This window comes from Hyla sarda, chromosome 2, assembly GCF_029499605.1.
Source record: "Hyla sarda isolate aHylSar1 chromosome 2, aHylSar1.hap1, whole genome shotgun sequence".
Classification (NCBI taxonomy): domain Eukaryota; kingdom Metazoa; phylum Chordata; class Amphibia; order Anura; family Hylidae; genus Hyla; species Hyla sarda.
The window spans coordinates 432,035,070-432,057,125 of NC_079190.1; the positions used below are offsets into that span (position 1 = coordinate 432,035,070).

General features: G+C 38.7%; 1 protein-coding gene across 2 annotated transcripts in view; it reads right to left on the bottom strand.

The window, feature by feature from the left end:
* The window catches only part of FOXN1 (forkhead box N1), a 155,317-nt gene that overhangs the window by 62,921 nt on the left and 70,340 nt on the right, over positions 1 to 22,056 (bottom strand). The window contains exons 3-4 of one of the 2 annotated variants that reach the window (XM_056559106.1): positions 20,537 to 20,841; positions 11,803 to 11,926 (exon numbers count right to left, since the gene is read on the bottom strand). In XM_056559106.1, the coding sequence (XP_056415081.1) occupies positions 11,803 to 11,863 (61 nt within the window). In that variant the 5' untranslated portion in view covers positions 11,864 to 11,926; positions 20,537 to 20,841. Of the gene's footprint in view, positions 1 to 11,802; positions 11,927 to 15,947; positions 16,011 to 20,536; positions 20,842 to 22,056 lie in introns of those variants that run through there. The other variant, XM_056559107.1, reaches the window with a different exon arrangement.

Sequence of the window (22,056 nt, forward strand, 5' to 3'; positions counted from 1 at the left end):
CAGGGAACTGAGCTGCCGAAGATGACAATAAAAAGGTATTTATATGAGGATTTGAATTAAATTAAGTACAGCCATAGCCTTAGTCAGAGTTGGGGACAGATAGGGAGGGGGATTAGGGAGAGTGTAGTTGATGATGGGTACTCTTTAATAGATTTGGTGCTCCTATACATTACCAGCATACAAAAAAAAGGTCTAGAAAAATGCTTCACTTACACCTAAAAGGATAAATGCCGGCCAATGTTTAGAAATATTGCTCACAATATTTAGAGTAAATTACCCACAATATTTAAAGTAAATTACCAGCAATATTTAGAATTAATTACCCACAATATTTAAAGTTAAAGAAAAACTAAGGCAAAAATTTACTTATCCTCTATCCACAGGAAAGGGGATAAGTAGCTGATTGTGGGGGTCCGACCGCTGGGACCCCCCGTGATCTCTGGGACAGGACCCCGCCTTTCTCACTGAGGTCAACGTGTGTCCTCTATCGGTAGAAGGCACACGCTCCATTCCTTTCTACGGGAATGCAGAAAAGACCCAATACAGCACTCGGGCATCATCTACGCTTCTATAGAAATGAGTGGTGTCAACCGGTAGTTGACTCACGCTCCTCAGTGAGAGAGCCGGGGTCCTGTTGCAGAGATCGGAGAGGGTCCCAGTGGTCGGACCCCCCCGCAATCAGCTACTTATCCACTATCCTTTGGATAGGGGATAAGTTAACTTTCATTGGAGTACTTCTTTAATTAACCACAATATTTAGAGTTAAAGTGTACCTGTCATTAGCAAACACTTTTTATACAATGTAGATAATACCATTATATGTACATTTGTAATATACATTGGTATAAAAATGTGTATATTTTTGGGTGAAAAAAATGCTGTCCCTGCAGCTATAGCCTGTGTGTCTCTGTGGGGAGACCAAATACAGGAAGGGAGGGCAGGACAAGCAGGGTTCTGTACAGGCTCCTGGCTTGTCAATCAGCTTGCTGTGTGAGCTAGGGGCATGTCACAGAGCCTCCCTGCACACAGTCCTGCTTGTCTCACTGCACAGAGCCCTGCTTGTCCTCAGTGTACAGAGCCCTGCTTGTCCTCGGTGTACAGAGCCCTGCTTGTCCTCAGTGCACAGAGCCCTGTTGTCTACAGTCTACAGAGCCCTGCTTGTCCTCAGTACACAGAGCCCTGCTTGTCCTCATTGTACAGAGCCCTGCTTGTCCTCAGTGTACAGAGCCCTGCTTGTCCTCAATGCACAGAGCCCTGCTTGCCCTCAGTGTACAGGGCCCTGCTTGTCCTCAGTGCACAGAGCCCTGCTTGTCCTCGGTGTACAGAGCCCTGCTTGTTCTCAGTGTACAGAGCCCTGCTTTTCCTTAGTGTACAGAGCCCTTCTTGTCCTAAGTGCACAGAGCCCTGCTTGTCCTCATGTACAGAGCCCTGCTTGTCTTCAGTGTACAGAGCCCTGCTTGTCTTCAGTGTACAGAGCCCTGCTTGCTCACCCACAATTCCTGTATTTGGTGTCCTCACAGAGACACATTTTGTTAACCAATGTACAAATACACATAGACATATGCATATAATGTTAATATCTACATTATATAAAACGTTTTTGCTAATGACAGTTAAATTTAATTACCCACAATATTTAGAGTAAATTACTTAAATTAATAGAGTTGAATCAGCATAAACTCACATTGTGCAAATTTTATATCCACTCCACAGGCCACTTTCCTAGGGATTTGTTAAATTTTCATCCATTTTGCTGGTACTGTGATACACTGCTATTTTCCTGCTTTGTATATGCATACTGTACTAGGGTGTATGCTCAAAAATGTATTTTCTGCAGTTTTTTTTTTTTGCCAAAATCGAAAAAATATTTTTTATATATGGATAAAAATACAGCTGAAAATACGGTGGAAACAAAAATATGGAGTGTCGGCAAGAGGAAGTGCGCTTTGACACACGAAACGGCTTTCCCGTATGCGCTTGCTTCTAGTGCCGTCTCCCTGCTGTGTTTGTCTGTACTCACCACATATGAAAATTAAAGTGATATCCCTTGCTATCTGGTGAATTCCACCTTCATTCTTTGTATTGTGACTATAAACAATAAGTAGTCTGAAAGTAATTGATTCATTACTGTCTTTTTAGGAGTAACTAAGCTTAAAACATCAGTATCATAAGTAACGTATCATCCCGTGCAGTATTTTACTACAGTGTGCTGAGTTCCTTAAGAACAAACACCAGACTAATAGTAAACCTATTTGCTTGTGGCTATACTGTGTATTCAGCTTCCATATCAACAGTTGTTATGGAACATGTTGACATAAAATGTTTTTTACTTTTTACTTTCACAAACAGAAAAGAACATTTTAATTTTTGGTTCCATACAGCCGTGATTCATGAAAATCGTGGGTACTGATGCATCTGCTGGCATCAACCTCTAGGGTGACACATCAGAGAGTAAGAAGACTCACGCAAGTATTCTGACTATGAAAACTAAAGTGGTTCCAAAAGATGGTAATGATGACTTTGATGTATAGGTTGACATGCTAATGCCAGTGCTCACACTTGTTGCTTACTTCATTGTAATCTTCAGAGAGGGAGCAGCGTAGCATGTATTCTATGGGCATATATGAATTACCTGTATGGGTATATACTGTACGTGTCCAATAAGTGTTTAGTGGTTTTCAATATTCAATGAATTGATACAGTTGAGCAAAGCTTAAATAATATTCATAATGTCATTACTACTGGAGTTGGAATGGGAGATGTTCACGTTCATATTCACCTCAATGTAACATCTAGACAATAAATCTCACAGTTGGAACCCGGCCTACATTGTAAGACAATACTGAAGAACAATAAAGAAGGGTTTAATTCTTGCCCTCTCCCAACCCCCTTTTGATATTTTGAAAAGGGTCTAATATTTTGGAAAGTACCAAACATTTAACAGTTTAATTTTAGTGAATATTATTTCTATAAATAGTTATGTTTTGAAACAGGGGAAAAAGGTTTACAAAACAAACTCTATAGAAAGTAATTAGTATAATTGTCTTTACAATTGAAATTGGAATTCTGGTGCAAGGAAAGTGGATGAGACACAGAATAGAGGAACACCAGTGATGGCACTGATAGATGGTGTAACATTTTTCTGTAATGTCTATAAGTTATATGGAGGTCTTATGATTGCCCCTTGGCACCGTCACCTCACAACATTGAGGCTCTGGGTTCAAATCCAACTAAGCACATATATTGACCTGGAGTTAATATGATCTCCATAAGTTGGTAGAGTTCTCTAGTTTCCTCCAATACTCAGTGGATGAATTAGATTCCTTTGAAATTAGGCCTAATAAGTGTGTGAACCAGGACTCAAGGGCTGGTCCTGCAGGGCTCCTGCTAATGAGAACCATGTTCCTGCTGTGGAAAAAGTGCAGGAACTCAGTTCCTACGCGTTCCTGCAGGACTTGAGCCCTGGCGTGAACCCTATGGAGAACGGGACTTATGTGACAGTCTCTGCACTGAGGAATATGTTGGAGCTAGATAATGGAACATAAGAAATAATTTTTACTCCAGAGATATCCAAGGATACATTTTGTAAATTGGATTGGAGTTCATCATGGATTTCAGTCTACCCTAAGTATTGTACACCTCCCATCTTTTTTTTCTTTACTTTTTACTGGTACTTGGAGAAAATACAAAAGTTAGCTTATCACAAGGTAAATATCTTACTTTATAATACAGCATTACCCTTAAAGGGGTAGTCCAGTGGTGAAAAATGTATCCCCTATCCTAAGGATAGGGGATAAGTTTGAGATCGCGGGGGTCCAACCGCTGGGGCCAGATAGCGGGTGTTGACCACCGCACGAAGCGGCGGCCAACACGCCCCCTCAATACATCGCTATGGCGGAGCCAGAGATTGCCGAAGGCAGCGCTCCGGCTCTGCCATAGAGTTGTATTGAGGGGCCGTGTCAGCCGCCGTTTTGTGCGGAGGTTGACACGCCCCCTTCCCTCGGACTGTCGGGGCTCCGTACAGGAGATCGCGGGGGGCCCCAGCGGTCGGACCCCCACGATCTGCAACTTATCCCCTATCCTTAGGATAGGGGATAAGTTGTTCACCACTGGACTACTCCTTTAAGATTAAAAGGGATTATCCATAGCTCTAAATGCAGTAAAACAGCAGACTGTTACTTACCTCCCCCTTCAATCCCATGCGTATCCCCTAATCAGAATCCTGTTTATCTAGGAGCGGACGTCACATGACTACCACAGCCAATCAGCGGCCTAGCTCGTATGCCTGGTATCATTGCTCCCATCACCAGGAGTCTGTAGCATAACTATTGAGGCCACTGATTGGTTACAGTGGTCACTTGATGTGCCCTACTAAAAGTACCACAGAATGCTGATAGGATGAACGATGAACGGGGGGAGATCAGTGCGGGACTAGAGTGGAGGAAAGTTACAGTTTGTTGTTTTATTGCATTTGGGGCCTTTTTATTATTTAATTTTTTTACATACACGGATAGCCCCATTAAGTTGCCCATAATTCTTAGAAAGTCCCGACTGTCTAAGATGTATGGGGGCCTCCCGACTTTCCACTAACAGGTGCTCTCGTGTAGAAAAAGGTGGAGCGTGATGGATATTTTCTGCCCTATTCTTCTTAAAGGGATAAGCTGGTACCAGAGCTGTCTTGCTGCAACTTACCCTACCGCAGCTGTGCCAAACATGTGTTTGGGGAGGTCAGGAGAGATACCTGTCAGCTATACTAACATTCTGCCGAGAGTATTTGAAAATATGACAGTAATCTTTGGTGTAAATAAAATGATAGGACATACAATAGTGGACAATAACTTCTGCCTTAGTGTAACATACAATCACACCGCACAACAACTTTTCTAGACTTCAGTGAAGGGCTCTATATTGACCCCAGCTGACTGCACTGTCTGTAGTGATTGTTGTAAAATGTGACAACGTTTTGACTGATGGGGCACATTTCTGTTTAGTTAGTTATTTCGTGAAGATACTTTTTGCACCTTATGCGACAAGGGGGCATGGCTTTCTGGGAAAAGGAGTGGGGGGTGATCTAAAAAGTGACAATATGTGCTACAATTGCACCAAAATCTCAAATCAGAAGTTAGTATAAAAGTTTGACAAGTCTAAGGTGAAAGTTCCATATTTCTCATAAAACAACAGCCACGGCTTAGTCTACGTTTATCTGCTACAATATTTTTAGTCTTGGGGTATTTCATCCAATTTCTCACTAAAGCAATGACACACATTAGATCAGTGTTTTCCAAATAGTGTGTCTCCTGCTGTTGCAAAACTACAACTCCCAGCATGCCAAGGCAGTCGAAAGCTGTCCGGGTATGCTGGGAGTTGTAGTTTTGCAACAGCTGGAGATACACTGTTTGGTAAACACTGCATTAGACTGTAAAAATGTATCACAATAAAGCCAATGAAGTGTTTGTCATAGTGTTGAAATCAATATACATATAATATGGTGAATGACTGCCAGGGTTCAGCCAATTACCCTGCTTTGCGCCCTCTTTCTGGGCACTGCCGGGGTGCTGTGAAGGAGAGCTGGGCCGATTTATCAGTGGAGAGCACAGCCCTGTATGAAGAGTAAGAAGTTCACATCGTATGTCTTCTAACCAAATTCCAGTCTCCTGACAAGCTTAAACCTGACCCTTTGTATTGAAATTCATTCTATCTCCATTTTCACATATTTTCTTACAAATATTTGCAAATGATGAAGACCCAGTACTGTACTCAGCGGCAACCCATATTTGATTAATAGCAATACTAAATAACATCAACCAGCATAGCTCAGTAGTTAAGTGCACCCTATGGCAATATCAAGAAAATGTACATGAAGACTTTTTTGCAATCTTACTTTCAGCTCTGATATAATAGCTGAGGATTTTTATTATATATCCCCTTAAGGACGCAGTGATTTTTCTTTTTTGTGTTTTAATCCCCCCCCCCCCCTTGACTTCTAAGAGCTATAACACTTTCAATTTCCACCAACAGACCCATATAAGGGCTTGTTTTATGTGGGGCTTTTAGATCGCTTTTAATAAAAAAAAAAATTCCAGTTTTTTTTTTTCTGGTATACCAAATAACCAAAAATCACCAATATACATGTCTACACACACACCATTTCCATCTAACCTTTTGGGGAATTGGGATATCTAGATGGGGAGGACCTGCTCCATCCTGATTTAGGTTGGGCTTATATAAGGTATATCAGGCGTCCGGCACAATTTCCCTCCAGCATGCACGGAGGGAAACTGATGCTAGAACTGATCCTATTCATTTAAATGGGACAGTTTCCAATCATCCAGCATCTCAATTTTGACACCGGATGGTTGGACACACCGGAGGGCCTCGGATAGGAGAACACAGCTTGCTGCGTTCCTCAATCTGCTGTACAGAAACAATGGACGCCGAATGCCATACAACTGATAACAACTAGTGATGAGCAACAAGGGCCATATTCGAATTCGCAATATTTCGTGAAATATATTGACGATTATTCGTCCTATGTTCGCAAAATTTGCTTATTCACTATGCTCATTTTTGCGCCGTATGCGCTTTTCCCCCGCACATAAAACCGTGGTCACCCACAGTTTTAGGTCCGGTTGTAAAAGCGCATACGGCCCAAAAATGAGCCGACCGGTCCGAACGTTTCACTGCGGTCGGCTCATTGAAAGGAATTACATACGGGAACGCATAGAAAAGCATACCGGAGCGCAAGATTTTAGCTCTCCCCTGCCGTATGTGCTCCCGTATGGGAGAAAACGTGATGTGACCCAGCCCTAACAGACATGGTCTATTAAAGGGGTACTCCAGTGGAAAACATTTTTTTTTTCTATTAATTTGTGCCAGAAAGTTAAACAGATTTGTAAATTACTTCTATTTAAAATTCTTAATCCTTCCAGTGCTCATCAGCTGTTATATGCTCCAGAGGAAGTTATTTTTGAATTTATTTTCTGTCTGACCACAGTGCTCTCTGCTGACACCTCTGTCCGTGTCAGGAACTGTCAAGAGCAGAAGCAAATCCCCATAGCAAACCTCTCCTGCTCTGGACATTTCCTGAGACAGACAGAGACGTCAGCAGAGAGCACCGTGGTCGGACAGAAACTAAATTCAAAAAGAAAAGAACCCTGTAGTATACACCAGCTGATAATTACTGGAAGGATTTAGATTTTTAAATAGAATTATTTTTATTTTTATAGTTTAACTTTCTGACACCAGTTGATTTAAAAAATGTTTTTGCACCCCTCTAATAATATCTCAGAATTAAATTGGTTGTTTGCTGTAACTCTCAGGTGAATGCCCTTCATAAATGTTGGCAACTCATCCGAGTTTACGTACATGACTATTAATGATCAGAGCGTGGAGGGACAAAGCCTTAGGTGGAGCCCTATGATACCACAAATTTCACCCTTTTGATCTACATGATTTATTACCTCGTACTCTTGTGTAATTGCTTTAGTATTGTAGCAAAACTTTGTTGGCTGGACCAGTGTCTGTAAATGTTATAGTATGGTTTAGACCATCTTACAATGAGTATATGGTTTGTAAAACTCTTCTAAGCTACATGCACAATAAATGATCACAGGTACCTAACAAGGTGGGGACTGGAAGGAGAATATATCATATATATATATAGTAGAGATGAGCGAACTTACAGTAAATTCGATTCGTCACGAACTTCTCGGCTCGGCAGTTGATGGCTTTTCCTGCATAAATGAGTTCAGCTTTCAGGTGCTCCCGTGGGCTGGAAAAGGTGGATACAGTCCTAGGAGACTCTTTCCTAGGACTGTATCCACCTTTTCCAGCCCACCGGAGCACCTGAAGGCTGAACTAATTTATGCAGGATAAGTCATCAACTGCCGAGCCGAGAAGTTCGTGACGAATCGAATTTACTGTAAGTTCGCTCATCTCTAATATATATATATATATATATATATATATATATATATATATATATATCAGGACGGTGTCAACAAATCACTTAGCCTTCACCAAGAGATACAGGGCTGGGGCAGAATTTGCAATATTTTCCCTAGACAAAGGTCTTTTCTTAGACGAAAGTGCAACAACTCTGAATTAGCAAATAAACCATCACTTATAGGGTTACTGGGGGATATTTATCAAAATCTGTGCAATGGAAAAGTTGCTGAGTTGCCCATAGCAACCAATCAGATTGCATCTTTCATTTTGCAGAGGCCTTGTTAAAAATGAAAGAAGTGATCTGATTGGTTGCTATGGGCAACTGGGCAACTTTTCCTTCACACAGGTTTTCATAAATCTCCCCCACTGAATCTATACCTCCTAAGCCCCAATACAGTTACTACTTTTTACCTAAATCCCTCCTTTTAGAGCAGTGGTCACAAACTGTGGCCCTCCAGATGTTGAAGTTTTGCAACATCAGGAGGGCCACAGTTTGAGACCACTGATTTAGAGTCTGCACATTGTCCTTATTTGTCACTTTTTGTACAATCAAAATGTTCACATGTATTGGACTAGTAGGCCTATACTGACTGTAAGAAAACAATAAAGGTATATAAGAGAGAAAGATACATTTGGAACAATAAACCTTGGTTCTACGATGTGTTAATAATGCATAGGACTGCAAGTAGACTTTATGTAGTATCTTAATCCAGAGTCAGCACCATAGAAAACCGATTGATAATCGGCAAATATCCTTAGATACAGCAGTGAAACCTCTTTGAGGTGACTACCCAAAAATGCAAAAAAAAAAAAAAAAAAAAAAAAAGTGTTCTTCTGGGGGATAAAACTTGTATAAAGTTACTCAAAGTTGATATATTGCTCAAAGTTGATATATATAGTTGGGGATTGTTCAAAATTGATGTTTACAGGGGTAGTCCAGTGGTGAAAAACTTATCCCCTATCCTAAGGATAGGGGATAAGTTTGAGATCGCGGGGGGTCCGACCGCTGGGGCCCCCTGCGATCTCTCTGTTCGGGGCCCCGGCTCTCGGCCCAGATAGCGGGTGTCGACCCCCGCACGAAGCGGCGGCCGACACGCCCCCTCAATACATCTCTATGGCAGAGCCGGAGATTGCCGAAGGCAGCGCTTCGGCTCTGTCATAGAGTTGTATTGAGGGGGCGTGTCGGCCGCCGCCTCGTGCGGAGGTCGACACGCCCCCTTCCCGCGGGCTGTCGGGGCTCCGTACAGGAGATCGCAGGGGGCCCCAGCGGTCGGACCCCCGCGATCTCAAACTTATCCCCTATCCTTAGGATAGGGGATAAGTTGCTCACCACTGAGTCACCACTGGACTACTCCTTTAAAGGTGGATTATTCTTTAGAGGCTACTTGTACCCATAAACCCCAACTATTACTCCAGCTCCTTTTTAGCTTAATAACAACTATTTTTGACCCATACACCTTACAGATCATCTAGATTATAAGGCTAATTTCAGATCATGTTTGGGTTACTATAGAACAGTGATCCTCAACTTGTGCCTTTCCAGCTGTTGCAAAACTACAACTCCCAGCATGCAGCTTTCAGAGCATGCTAGGAGTTGCAGTTTTGCAACCACTGGAGAGCCACAGGCTGGCAATCGCTGCAATAGAATATAATATAATAGAATATACAGTATAGTGAAAAAGTGCATCCGTGGTATAGAGACAACACCTCAAACAATTAAAGGGGTACTCCGGTGGAAAACATTTTTTTTAAAATCAACTGGTGCCAGAAAGTTAAACAGATTTGTAAATTACCTCAATTAAACAATCTTAATCCTTCCAGGACTTATCAGCTGCCGTATGCTCCAGAGGAAGTTCTTTTCTTTTTGAATTTCCTTTCTGTCTGACCACAGTGCTCTCTGCTTAAACTTCTGTCCATGTCAGGGACTGTCCAGAGCAGGATAGGCATCAGCAGGGAGCACTGTGGACAGACAGAAAAGAAGTTCAAAAAGAAAAGAACTTCCCCTGGAGCATTCAGAAGCTGATAAGTACTGGAAGGATTAATATTTTTGAATAGAAGTAATTTGCAAATCTGTTTAACTTTCTGGCACCGGTTGATTAAAAACATTGTTTTCCACTGGGGTATCCCTTTAACCCCTGATATATAGAAACCTCAACAAAACATTTAAGTCTCTATGGACCTAAACATGCCACGATTTTTTTTTGTACAAAGCAACATATATACATTTTACAAATTACAATAATATCTTACATCTTACAAATTACAATAATAAAAATATATTCAAGTAGCTGCAGGATAGTTTGTACAAAGAAACCAGATTCAACTGAATATAGCACCTTTCCAGCTGTTTTATAATAAGCACCATGGGGGAAAATTGTCAAAACCTGTCCAGAGGAAAAGTTACTGAGTTGCCCATAGCAACCAATCAGATCGCTTCTGTTATTTTTGAAAAGGCATGAGAAAAATTAAATAAGCGATCTGATTGGTTGCTATTGGCAACTCAGCAACTTTTCCAGGGTTTGATAAATCTCCCCTTATATACTCTGAATCTTTCAGAATTCTCTAAAATTTAAGGAGTGTTCCCATCAAAAGAAAAGGTAACATCACTAGGTCTGGAACTAGTTACCTGAACAAAGTGAGACAACTGTGCGGAGAACTACAACATAGCTTCATTCAAGTGAAAGATTTTTGTTGTGTTGTAGTACCCTGCACAGCAGGCGGGTGGCAGCATTATTGTGCAGGTAAAATCCCTGCCGGAGTCACAGCCCTGCGCTATGAGCCCTTATTTCTGAGGTTTGACGGGGGTTCTGTAATCTGGACCTCACCGATTAGGATGTGATAGTGACATGCCATCACTATTTATCATGGAAATACCCCTGTAAGGCAATACTGGTAATACCTTATGGGAAACCCACACTTGACCTTCCCAGTCGGTAATTAGTGAACAATACAACCTAGATAAACAATTATTTAGCCAGTAACCATAAAATACACCTAGAAGATAGCAATTATTACGGCACAGGAAAACCAAGCGTGTGGAACATGGATTATGTGCCAAGTTTGACACCCAGACTGGCTTTTAATAGTCCATATGACCGCAATCCATTCCAAACATAACATCCTATTTAAAAGCAAGTGACTCCATTCTCATTGCCCTGCACCGTATACAGCTTGTATGCTCTCAGGATTCCCCGTATGACTTTGAAGGACACAGGGATTATATAACTAAGACTCCCCTAAAAAGTCTATGTAGTACAGTTCCCTTACACAACACTCATAGTTATTGGGCTCTATGTCTGCTCTTAGTTGCTTCTGTAAACACTTTAGACTATGGCATTATTAAAGGGTACCTCTCATCAAAAAAACTTTTGATATATTATAGATTAATGTATGCAGAATAACTTTACAATTGCATGTTATTAAAAAACATTTTTCTTTCTATTTAATTTTCCACTTTGAAGAAATGACCACTAGGGGTCTCCCTACCAGTCCTGGCAGCAAGCATTTCAGACTCATGCTGGAGTCCTAAACACTACGAGCTGCCAGTCTGCTTTGTTCACAAAGGAGAACACTCAGAGCTGCCAGCCTGCTTTGTTCACAGCCTGTTTGGCTGTGAACAAAGCAGGCTGGCAGCTCTGAGTGTTTAGGACTCCAGCATGAGTCAGAAATGCTTGCTGACAGGACTGATCGGGAAAAATACAATAGAAAGAAGCATATTTTTCATTAACATGCTATTGGAAAGTTATTCAACATTCATTAATCTAAAATATATCAAAAGTTTATTTGATGAGAGGTACCCTTTAAACATATCGCCATGTTGTTTTTCTGTAAACGATAACTGGATCTTTTCCTTACCAGATTGTGTGTTCACCATCTCTTCTTCCAACTGAGAAAAGTCGCTCTTTTCAGTTTCCATGGGATCGCATTAACACAACTCTGCTTCTTTAACATCCATCAGTCTCTAGGCCAAGTTTTCTTTCTGTGGACATGAGTAAATGGTATTATAGTTCTATATAGTATGGTATTTCAGGGGTTGTACATAGGGCCTAAATTTTTCTAAGAATATATGCTACCTATAATTATACCATATCGTGTCCTGTTGGCTGCCAAACCAGTGGTATTCTCTTAATTATAGATGTTTGGGCCGTATGATAGCTCACAAAATCAGAAATGTTACCAGTATGTTACATGCCTTTTGCATAGATATACTTTTTATATTTTCTGACAATTTAAAGGGGTACTCCAGTGGAAAACTTTTTTTTTTTTAATCAACTGGTGCCAGAAAGTTAAACAGATTAGTAAATTACTTCTATTAAAAAATCTTAATCTTTCCAGTACTTATTAGCTGTGGAAATGGTTTTCTTTTTGGAACACAGAGCTCTCTGCTGACATCATGACCACCGTGCTCTCTGCTGACACCTCTGTCCATTTTAGGAACTGTCCAGGGCAGCATATGTTTGCTATGGGGATTTTCTCCTACTCTGGACAGTTCTTAAAATGGATAGAGATGTCAGCAGAGAGCATGGTGGTCATGATGTCAGCAGAGAGCTCTGTGCTCCAAAAAGAAAATAACTTCCTCTGTAGTATTCAGCAACTAATAAGTACTGGAAGGATTAAGATTTTTTTTTAATAAAAGTAATTTATAAATCTGTTTAACTTTCTGGCACCAGTTGATTTAAAAAAAAAAGTTTTCCATGGGAGTACCCCTTTAAGACTCGTATTATTGATAGTAATAGCTAATATTATAATTGGTTACATGGAGAATAATGCTGCATATTAATACCAAAACAGGACCTATGAATGGAGGATAAATTTTACTAATGTCTATTTACAATTGATCACAGAGTGATCACCAATACCTTAAATTTACCTTCCAATAATAATAAGTGGAAAAATAAAATTTTACTTTTATTATGCCAAAAAGATTAAAAACCCCAGCAGTTGGGTCACAACTACAATACTTCAATATTTTTCAATTGATATGCATGCTATAAGACAGTACACCATAGAATATTGTTGCAGATGCAGTCCGCAACTAATAGATTGGAGATCAGATGGACCCTACTGGTGATTGTTTAAAAATTGTGACACATCACCCCCCTCCTGACGTTTTGCCACAGACAAGTGGCTTTATCAAGGGCTATGGGGCAAATGGCGTGTGTTTAAGTCATACTGGGGATCATATAACCTCCCATGTCTGATGTCATCAGCAGGAAATTACCTCAATCCGTATTTGCCAAAAACCCATTGGTGCAATAGAGGACAGACAATTATGTTGTCCAATAGCATATCAGCTTTCTATATGACGTTTAAGTTCCCATCATGCCAAGTTATAGTGTCACCATAATAGACAGAGCATTGGACCAATCAAATGCTTACCTATTCCCAATGTTACCCTGGACTGGTTGCCCTCAATGTTAATGTAGATGCGCAGAGTCCTCTGCACCAGGAAATAGCCTCTGCTATAATCGCGGCCACCTCGGATTTGCACAAGCGCACGTCTTGTTTACGATAGCACCTTAGAATACCTGCAGATATGGCCACAGCTGGCTTTATTTGCGCACGCGCATATATATTTACAGTCGGCTGCATCTGTGCACGCGCACAAGTTATGTTTCCGTCAGCTATCATTGGTCAATTGTCCTAATGACGTAGTCGCATCTCATTGGTTCTTCACCTCAATTCTTGCTTGTCTCGCTGCTCAATGTCATGTATCCGCAGTGCACCCTGTGCTAACTAATAGAATTCTTTTACAATGGAAACACCCTACATTAGTATACATATGTTAAAAAGCTCCAGCATAGGAATTCCATTAATAGATCTATCCACATGATTGGAATCACAGGTAAGTATACAATTGATTCACATGTTATAGCTGTATGTAAATGAAACGACTTACATAATTACTTAATGTCAATTATAGGCAAGAATAATCTTAGATCCTACTAATTCTTTCTTCACCCTAATTTGGGAAGCTTATTTATGATAGTAAGAAAAAGTAATTTATCATTAAAGATCTATCGCCATATTAATAATAATAATATGGCTATAGATCTTTAATGATACATTACTTTTTCTTACCATCATAAATAAGCTGTCCAATTTAGGTCAAAGAAAGAATTATTAGGATCTAAGATTATTCTTGCCTATAATAGACATTAAGTAATGATGTAAGTTGTTCCATTTACATACAGCTATAACATGTGAATCAATTGTATACTTACCTGTGATTCCAATCATGTGGAATAATCTATTAATGGAAGTCCTATGCTGGAGCTTTTTAGCTTATGCATACTAATGTAGGGAGTTTCCATTGTAAAAGAATTCTATTAGTTAGCACAGGGTGCACTGCGTATACATGACATAGAGCAGCGGGACAAGCAAGAATTGAGGTGAATTGAGGTGAAGAACTACGTCATCAGGACAATTGACCAATGACAACTGACGTAAACATAACTTGTGCGCTTGCGCAGATGGAGCGGACTGCGAATATATGCGCGTGCGCAAATAAAGCCAGCCGTGGCCATATCAGAAGCTATTCTAAGGCACTATTGTAAACAAGACATGTGCGCATGTGCAAATCCGAGGCCGCCATGAATATAGTAGAGGCTATTTCCTGGCGCAGAGGACACTGCACATCTACGTAAGCATTGTGGACAACCAGTCCAGGGAAACATTGGGAATAGGTAAGTATTTGATTGGTCCAATGGTCTGTCTATTATGGTGGTGACACTAAAACTTGGCATGATGAGAACTTAAACGTCATAGAGAAAACTGATACGCTATTGGACAACATAATTGTCTGTCCTCTACTGCACTTATGGGTTTTTGGCAAATATGGATTGAGGTCATTTCCTGCTGATGACATCAGACATGGGAAGTTATATAAACCCCAGTATGGCTCAAACACATGCCATTTGCCACATAGCCCTTGATAAAGCCACTTGTCTGTGGCGAAATGTTGGAGGGGAGGGGGCGATGAGTTACAATTTTTAAACAATCACCAGTAGGGTCCATCAGATCTCCAATCTATTAGTTGCGGACTACAACTGCAACAATAGTCCTTGGTGTACTGTCTTATAGCATGCAGTGACATGCATATCAATTGAAAAATATTGAGATATTGTAGTTGTGGTTGTGTGTTGATGAGGTTTTTAATCTTTTTGGCATAATAAAAGTTACATTTTACGTTTCCACTAATTATTGGATGGTAAATTAAGGGTATTAGTGATCACTCTGTGATCAATTGTAAATAGACATTAATGTTGCATATTAACTCTATGTCAGAAGAAAGAACATTTCTAGTGCCTTTCTAATGCCGCCTATAGGTAGTTACCCTGTAAGTCAATGTCTGACCTATACAAGAGACTTAAAAATTACTATGGATATTAGTTATGTTTCAAGGCTCTCTGATGGGTCGGCCATTGATCTACAGTGTAGGTACCCACAGGGGGCAATACTGAGACAGTTTTCTTCCTTCTGCAGGAGAGCTATTTGACATACTTTTTTCCATGGACACCAGCCGTCTCTTTTCAGGGAGAAGTACCCCCTGAGTGTAGACAATTCTGAAATTCTAAGTTTACAGATGTTCACAACACATTTATATGTCTTTCAAGTTAACATAAATGTTAATTGTAAGGAGGATTGGTAACTGATCCAAAAGGTTATCATCAGTTCTATCATTTGTCTTCAATTGTCTGAGTTTCTGTCATTCTTCCAATTCATTTTAACCCTGTAATGAATCAGATGTCGGATGGAGAAAATGAAGGTTATTATTCACATCTACAGTGTTACCCCACTGACTTCAATGTCAGAAGACGGGCTATAACACATTTGAGATTTGCTTAATATTTATTGGGTGATTACTTTATAGTATATCCTTATATAATCCATAGGATATGGTTTAAGCAAAAAAACATTAATTTATCATTAAATACACCTTGTAGAGATCTCTATCACACCACCATCTTTACCATGCATGGCCAACCTATACTTCCTACCTGGAGGTTAGTAATGTTGGTAAAGGATACATCACAGCACGGATAAACATTGTTGCTTTTATTTGGACACTTAATAGCACTTAAAGTTGGGTTCTATATAGCACTGGTATTATAGAATCATATTGCACTGTTATGTGTTCACTAACTAGTACTATTTCTGTAGGCGCCATATGGGGGGAGATTTATCAAAACCTGTGCAGAGGAAAAGTTGCTGAGTTGCCCATAGCAGCCAATCAATCAGCTCGCTTCTTTCATTTTGCAGAGGCCTTGTTAAAAATGAAAGAAGCAATCTGATTGGTTGCTATGGGCAACTCAACAACTTTTCCTCTGGACAGGTTTTGATAAATCTCCCCCCATGTGAAAGTATTATATGGCCACTGTATTTTACTGTTCTCAGTCACACAATCTAACTCCAGGGTCATCCACAGAACTTGATCCAACCATGATTGTATAGAAACTTTTCAAGCCATTAGTTACCTAATAATATACAATACATAACTGCACACTCTTCAATTTCATTTATAGTTGACATTTTTTTTTTTACCAAGTAAATGAACTGCTATGAATCAGGACTGAACCAAATGATAGATTAATTTATATGTAGTAAACGTTACAACTGACTTATCTAAAATTGTAAAATAAAAAAAAATTAAGTGTTGTCAAAGTTTTTACATGAGTTTTTAGTTAAACTTAAGGGGTTCCCCGCTGTAAATCATTTTTTTTAATCAACTGGTGCCAGAAAGTAAAACAGATTTGTAAATTACTTCTATAAAAAAAAATCTTAAACCTTCTAGTACTTTTAAGCTTCTGTATGCTCCACAGAAAGTTCTTTTCTTTTTGAATTTGCTTTCTGTCTGACCACAGTGCTCTCTGCTGACACATCTGCCCATTTTGGGAACTGTCTAGAGCAGGAGAAAATCCCCAGAGCAAACCTATCCTGCTCTGGACAGTTCCTGACATGGACAGAGGTGTCAGCAGAGAGCACTGTGGTCAGACAGAAATGAAATTAAATAAGAAAAGAACTTCCTGTGGAGAATGCACAATCTTAGAAGTACTAGGAGGATTAAGATTTTTTAATAGAAGTAATTTACAAATGTGTTTAACTTTCTGTCATCAGTTGATTTAAAAAAGATATTTTCCAGTGGAGTAACCCTTTAAGAAGCTACTCAGATAAAAATATAGAAATCTGATTTGCTTCCTCTAGTGTTATTGGATATGACTATTCTGATGTATGTTTTTATAGCAGTGCTAAGAAGGTTCCACATATTGATGCCATTCTAAGACAATTCAAACTGATCTAAACATTTCAGTTACGTGTATACTATGTACAGTATATGTAATGTTATGTAATGGTTCAAAATAGAACTCAGTTTTAGCTAAACCTTACACAGATACCGTAAGAATAAAGGGTTCAATAATCTTTGAGCTGATGCGCAACCAAGCTAAGAATGGCTGAGATGCTTCTTTCTTCATATGAAATGAATTATGTTTCTGGAACAAGCAGTCAGTTGGATTGTATTGTAGTGTTTAGTGGTATTGGCCTTTGCTGCTTACCAAGTATGACTATGGTTGTTGTATTTCTGTTGTACATCAGAAGTAACCTGATTTTTTGGCCCACTCTTCTACAAGACATGGGTACTAGGGGTATAGCTTTAAGTTGTGCAGTGGTAGCAGTCATATGTTTGGCCTTTACCGCCTCGGCCTAATAAGAAAACACCAGTATTATAAATACCGCATTGTAGGTTGGAGCTTGTTACAGATTTTTCATTAGAGTATAATACCTTACAATTTCTCTTTTGCATTGTATTGATAAATATGGGATAAGTATAGTGACCTTAGGGCTCTTGCATAATACTTCCCCTACTGACCCACTTGCAGATTGGTTATAAAAAAAAATATATTGCTTCATCATGGAAAAGCACCATTCCATTGGAATTAAGTGCACAACTTGTAACTTAATATGACTAAGGTAATGATGATGGTGTCCACTGTTCTATATATAATTTATGGTGTTAGGAGGGAACGTTATTTCTTACTCTTTTATATTTACATACAATGAATTTGGTTTTGTATTTTATTTTATTTTATTTGTATTTTTTTCATATTGTTGTTCACATCTAATCACAAATCTTATTCATGAAAACGTTGACGTTCTCCTGTTAGGTTCTGTATTTTATGTTAAATATTAGCCACTCGGCTTTAATAAAATACTAAAGTATTAGATGACGTTTTACTTGTTGCAAAACTCCCATTAGACCTATAATGAGTTCTATGTCATGCTTCAGGTGCACCTGACGGCATGTTTGGATTGGAATCCAGATAGCATGTTTCATTTTACTTTATTATTTATACATTGAATATTTTGAATGGCGTGCTGGAAGATGTTTTTTTTTTTAGGTCTTTGTTCACACTAGGGTGATGGCTTATGTTCATGAAGGGGCAATTACAGCAGAGATGGATCTATATCCCAATGGATCCTGATGGATCCCATTTAGATGGTAGGGTCTGTAAAGTTTCCTACAGGGTTCTGGTATTCTTTCAGGCAAGAATAGGACAATTGCTGCTGTCGCTAATACTAGAACCCCTTACAGAAAGGGCAAATGTGAATAGAGCATATAAAAGCATCTATACACCACCAAATTGTAAGATGTATTATATAAAGAACATAGGTCAATCTTGCACCATAATACACTCTAAAACAGTACAAAAAAAAAACGAAAACAGTTTTGATATGTATATGATCTGATGTCCCTATAAACCAAATATTTAGTATTTTTAAGATTATCTGTTTTTTTTTATTTATTTTTCTAATAAAACCTTTTTTTGTAAAAGTTTTCCTTTTTTTGGGGAAATCAGTGTTACATGTTCACATTATGGTAACAATATCATCAGCTTTTTTTCCTTATTACTTTACATAACAAAAGAATTGTGTGTATCTGTCTTCTCATTTACAGCTACTTAAATGTCAGAGTTTTTTTTTTTTTTTATTCTTTAGAAAGAACAGATACAATTTTAATATTTTAGAAATGTCAGCAGGTAAAAAGTATGCGTGGACAAGTTTGGAGTAGATAGAAAAATATATCTAGTCTTAATTAAAAAAATGTGTAAAAATTTGTCAGCTGTAAATAAAACAATACGTGATGTTTCCAAAAGGTCAAATTTGAATGCTTTAAGCTCACTTTATGGTATATGTTATCTACTCTGCAGTTTTTACAGACAAATTTAGAGATGTGCTTCTACTATTGAGTCTAGAGAATTTTCCGATGGCACATGCCATTGGGTGACATCAGGTCGCCTCTGTTCTGTCAGATTATCCTTGCACTCGGTGAGCGGAAAAGCATAGCCTGCTATACTATGCATTGCTAACCAGTAAATTCACTGGTAAAATCCTTAGTGGAATATAGTACAAGGCAAGTAGATGGGAGCCTTTATAGGTCATGACTCAAGTGGCCAAATATATAACACATTCATTATTAAATGCTACATTTTTTTAAAGATGACTGATACATTATCCCTCAGACATGACCAGAATTGGTGCAAGAATAATCATTGACAAGACATATTATTGGAAAAAATATTGTCATATCAAGACTTCTATGTAACAACGTGTTACTGCAGTGAGCCTCAACCTGTAGCTCCCAAGTACAACTCTCAGTGTGGCGTTCACAACAGCTGGAGAGCCACATGCTGTAAACTATGTTATTATTTAGTATCAAATACCATTATTATAACAATACATTATTTTTTTTTTTTACTTATTAACCTGAAAATAACACATACTTTAAATTATTCACAACATGGACTGCCATTGCTTCCCATTGTACAGCTACGTAACCCATCATGTCAAGGATCACATTTTTTTTCCCTACTAAAAATTTGTAATATCTCTTTAATATTAAACGACCCATCTCTTAAATATTTATAATATTTTCATTTGTGCATTTAAACAATAAATATACCCAGTTTGTGGGAAGGAGAGACTTGGCATTGCCGTTACCTACTCATGGTGGACATACAAGGGCAAATATTGGCTACCGTGTGTTTCTGCCTTTATCTATTTACTTGCTGGCATAAAAAGAACTCAATGTCAATGCTATACAAATCTAACACTGCGATCTGTCTCTTTACAGTGACTCCTAGTTCATAAGTTCAGTTACAGTGTTGCTGGAGGCTCAGATTCTAAATTCCAAGAGGTACTTCATGTGACCTTGGACATCTCGTTACTATTCGTTCCGAGCACCAAAACATTGTCTGTGTTTGGCCTGAGTACCAAACGTCTCTTCTAACCTGTGATGAAACCTTTTCCTCAGATTTGTGTGCACAACAAACATGAAAAAGAATGTAAACTGTTAAAATAAATCAAACTCGATACACTGTATTTGTGTGCGCTGCGTTGTTACTGTTTATACTGTATTTATTCCATTTAACATTATACTCATAGTAATTAAAGAAATATCTAAGCAAATTCTCAATAGCTGAAAAGCAATAATAAAAAAATAAATAAAAAAAATTAATAAATAAAAAACATTATATTGACACAGAAAACAACCACAAAAACAAACAAACAAATCAATCTCATTAACTCTTACCTTTTTTTTCTTGTCCTATAATTCAGATTACTTTGCTCCTTTTCGTGTACATTGCAAAATTGGTGGTGATGATGATGTTGGATCTTGCAGTTGAGTATGCCAAGGAGCGAGGCTGTATAAATACTGTATTCCAGTTGGGAATGTCACCTAATCTTTCCTCAGCATTAAATGGCTGGGCTGTAGTAAAGGCCATGCACTTGTTACTCTTGTCTCACTTTGGCTTCTACGCATGAGTTGCAGAAAGCAAGTGGAAGATGAAGTTGTCTCCTCTTACCTTCCTAGTGAAGCACAACCGCGTGCTGCTGCTGTAGCCCAAGAATTAGATCAGGGAATATGTCAGAAGTGCAGAGGAATCAGGTAGGGAAAAAAAGCATGTTGAAATACATCTGAGATTACATCAGTAGAAATAAGGCAGGCAGATGGCTGTGTGAGCCAATTATTATATCAGCTCTTGCTTGCCTCAGGCAAATTTGCATGTAATATGAAGAAAAGTGACTAAGGTACAGGTTCTTCAAGCTGCACTTCAAGGGAACAGAAGAAACTGTATATTAAATGCTGTGTACCAGACATCATGTTAAAAGCACAGAACTTTAGATGTTATTCCTTTCATTAAAGTATATTTATACATACAGTGCCTATAGGAGTTTTGTGGGTTTGTTTGGGTTTTATTGGTTATATATATATATATATATATATATATATATATATATATATAAATAAAACTATTTTAAGTCCATTCTATTTAAAGAATTGGGAACCCACATCTTTTTTTTCGAGTTCTACTATGCAGGACTTCAGCTGAGGACAGTGACTTATTGAATACAATCTATTGCAAGGGTGTTTTATCTAACCTGCAGCTTTTTCACTGTTAACTGAATCCCAATGGCTGTCCAGGCATGCTGGGAGTTGCAGTTCTGCAATAGCTGGAGGGCCACATGTTGGACAACACATATCTAATGGGTAAATTTACCAATCCGATCTAATTCTTATACAATGTAAACCTAGACCAGGCAGTCTAAGAATGTGACAAGTGAATCGATGTTGCTGATGCTGTTTGATAAAAGTGGTTCAATTTTAGACATGGTTTACCTTTCTTTGCTAAACATTTGGCACACTTTTGGTACATTTTGTTGCTTTTTAAACCATGCCCCTTTCTTGAAACCACACCCCTTTTCTTCAAACACCCCCCCATTGTTGGGTGGGGTGCAAAAAGTTATTATAAATCATAATGGGGGAGGGGATAAAAAGAAATATTAAAAAATGTTGGGTAGTCTTCCTGTTGGTTCTGCCTTCACGAAGCGATCCCATAAGTAAATTATGTTTTTGCTTTTAAGAACGTGGTGCATCTTGGGCACATCTGTGGGAGATTTATCGAAACCTGTATAGAGGAAAAGTTGACCAGTGGCCCATAGCAACCAATCAGATTGCTTTTTAAATTTTTAGAGGCATTTTTACAAATTAAAGAAGCAATATGATTGGTTTCTATGAAAAACTTTTCCTCTGAACAGGTTTTCATAAAT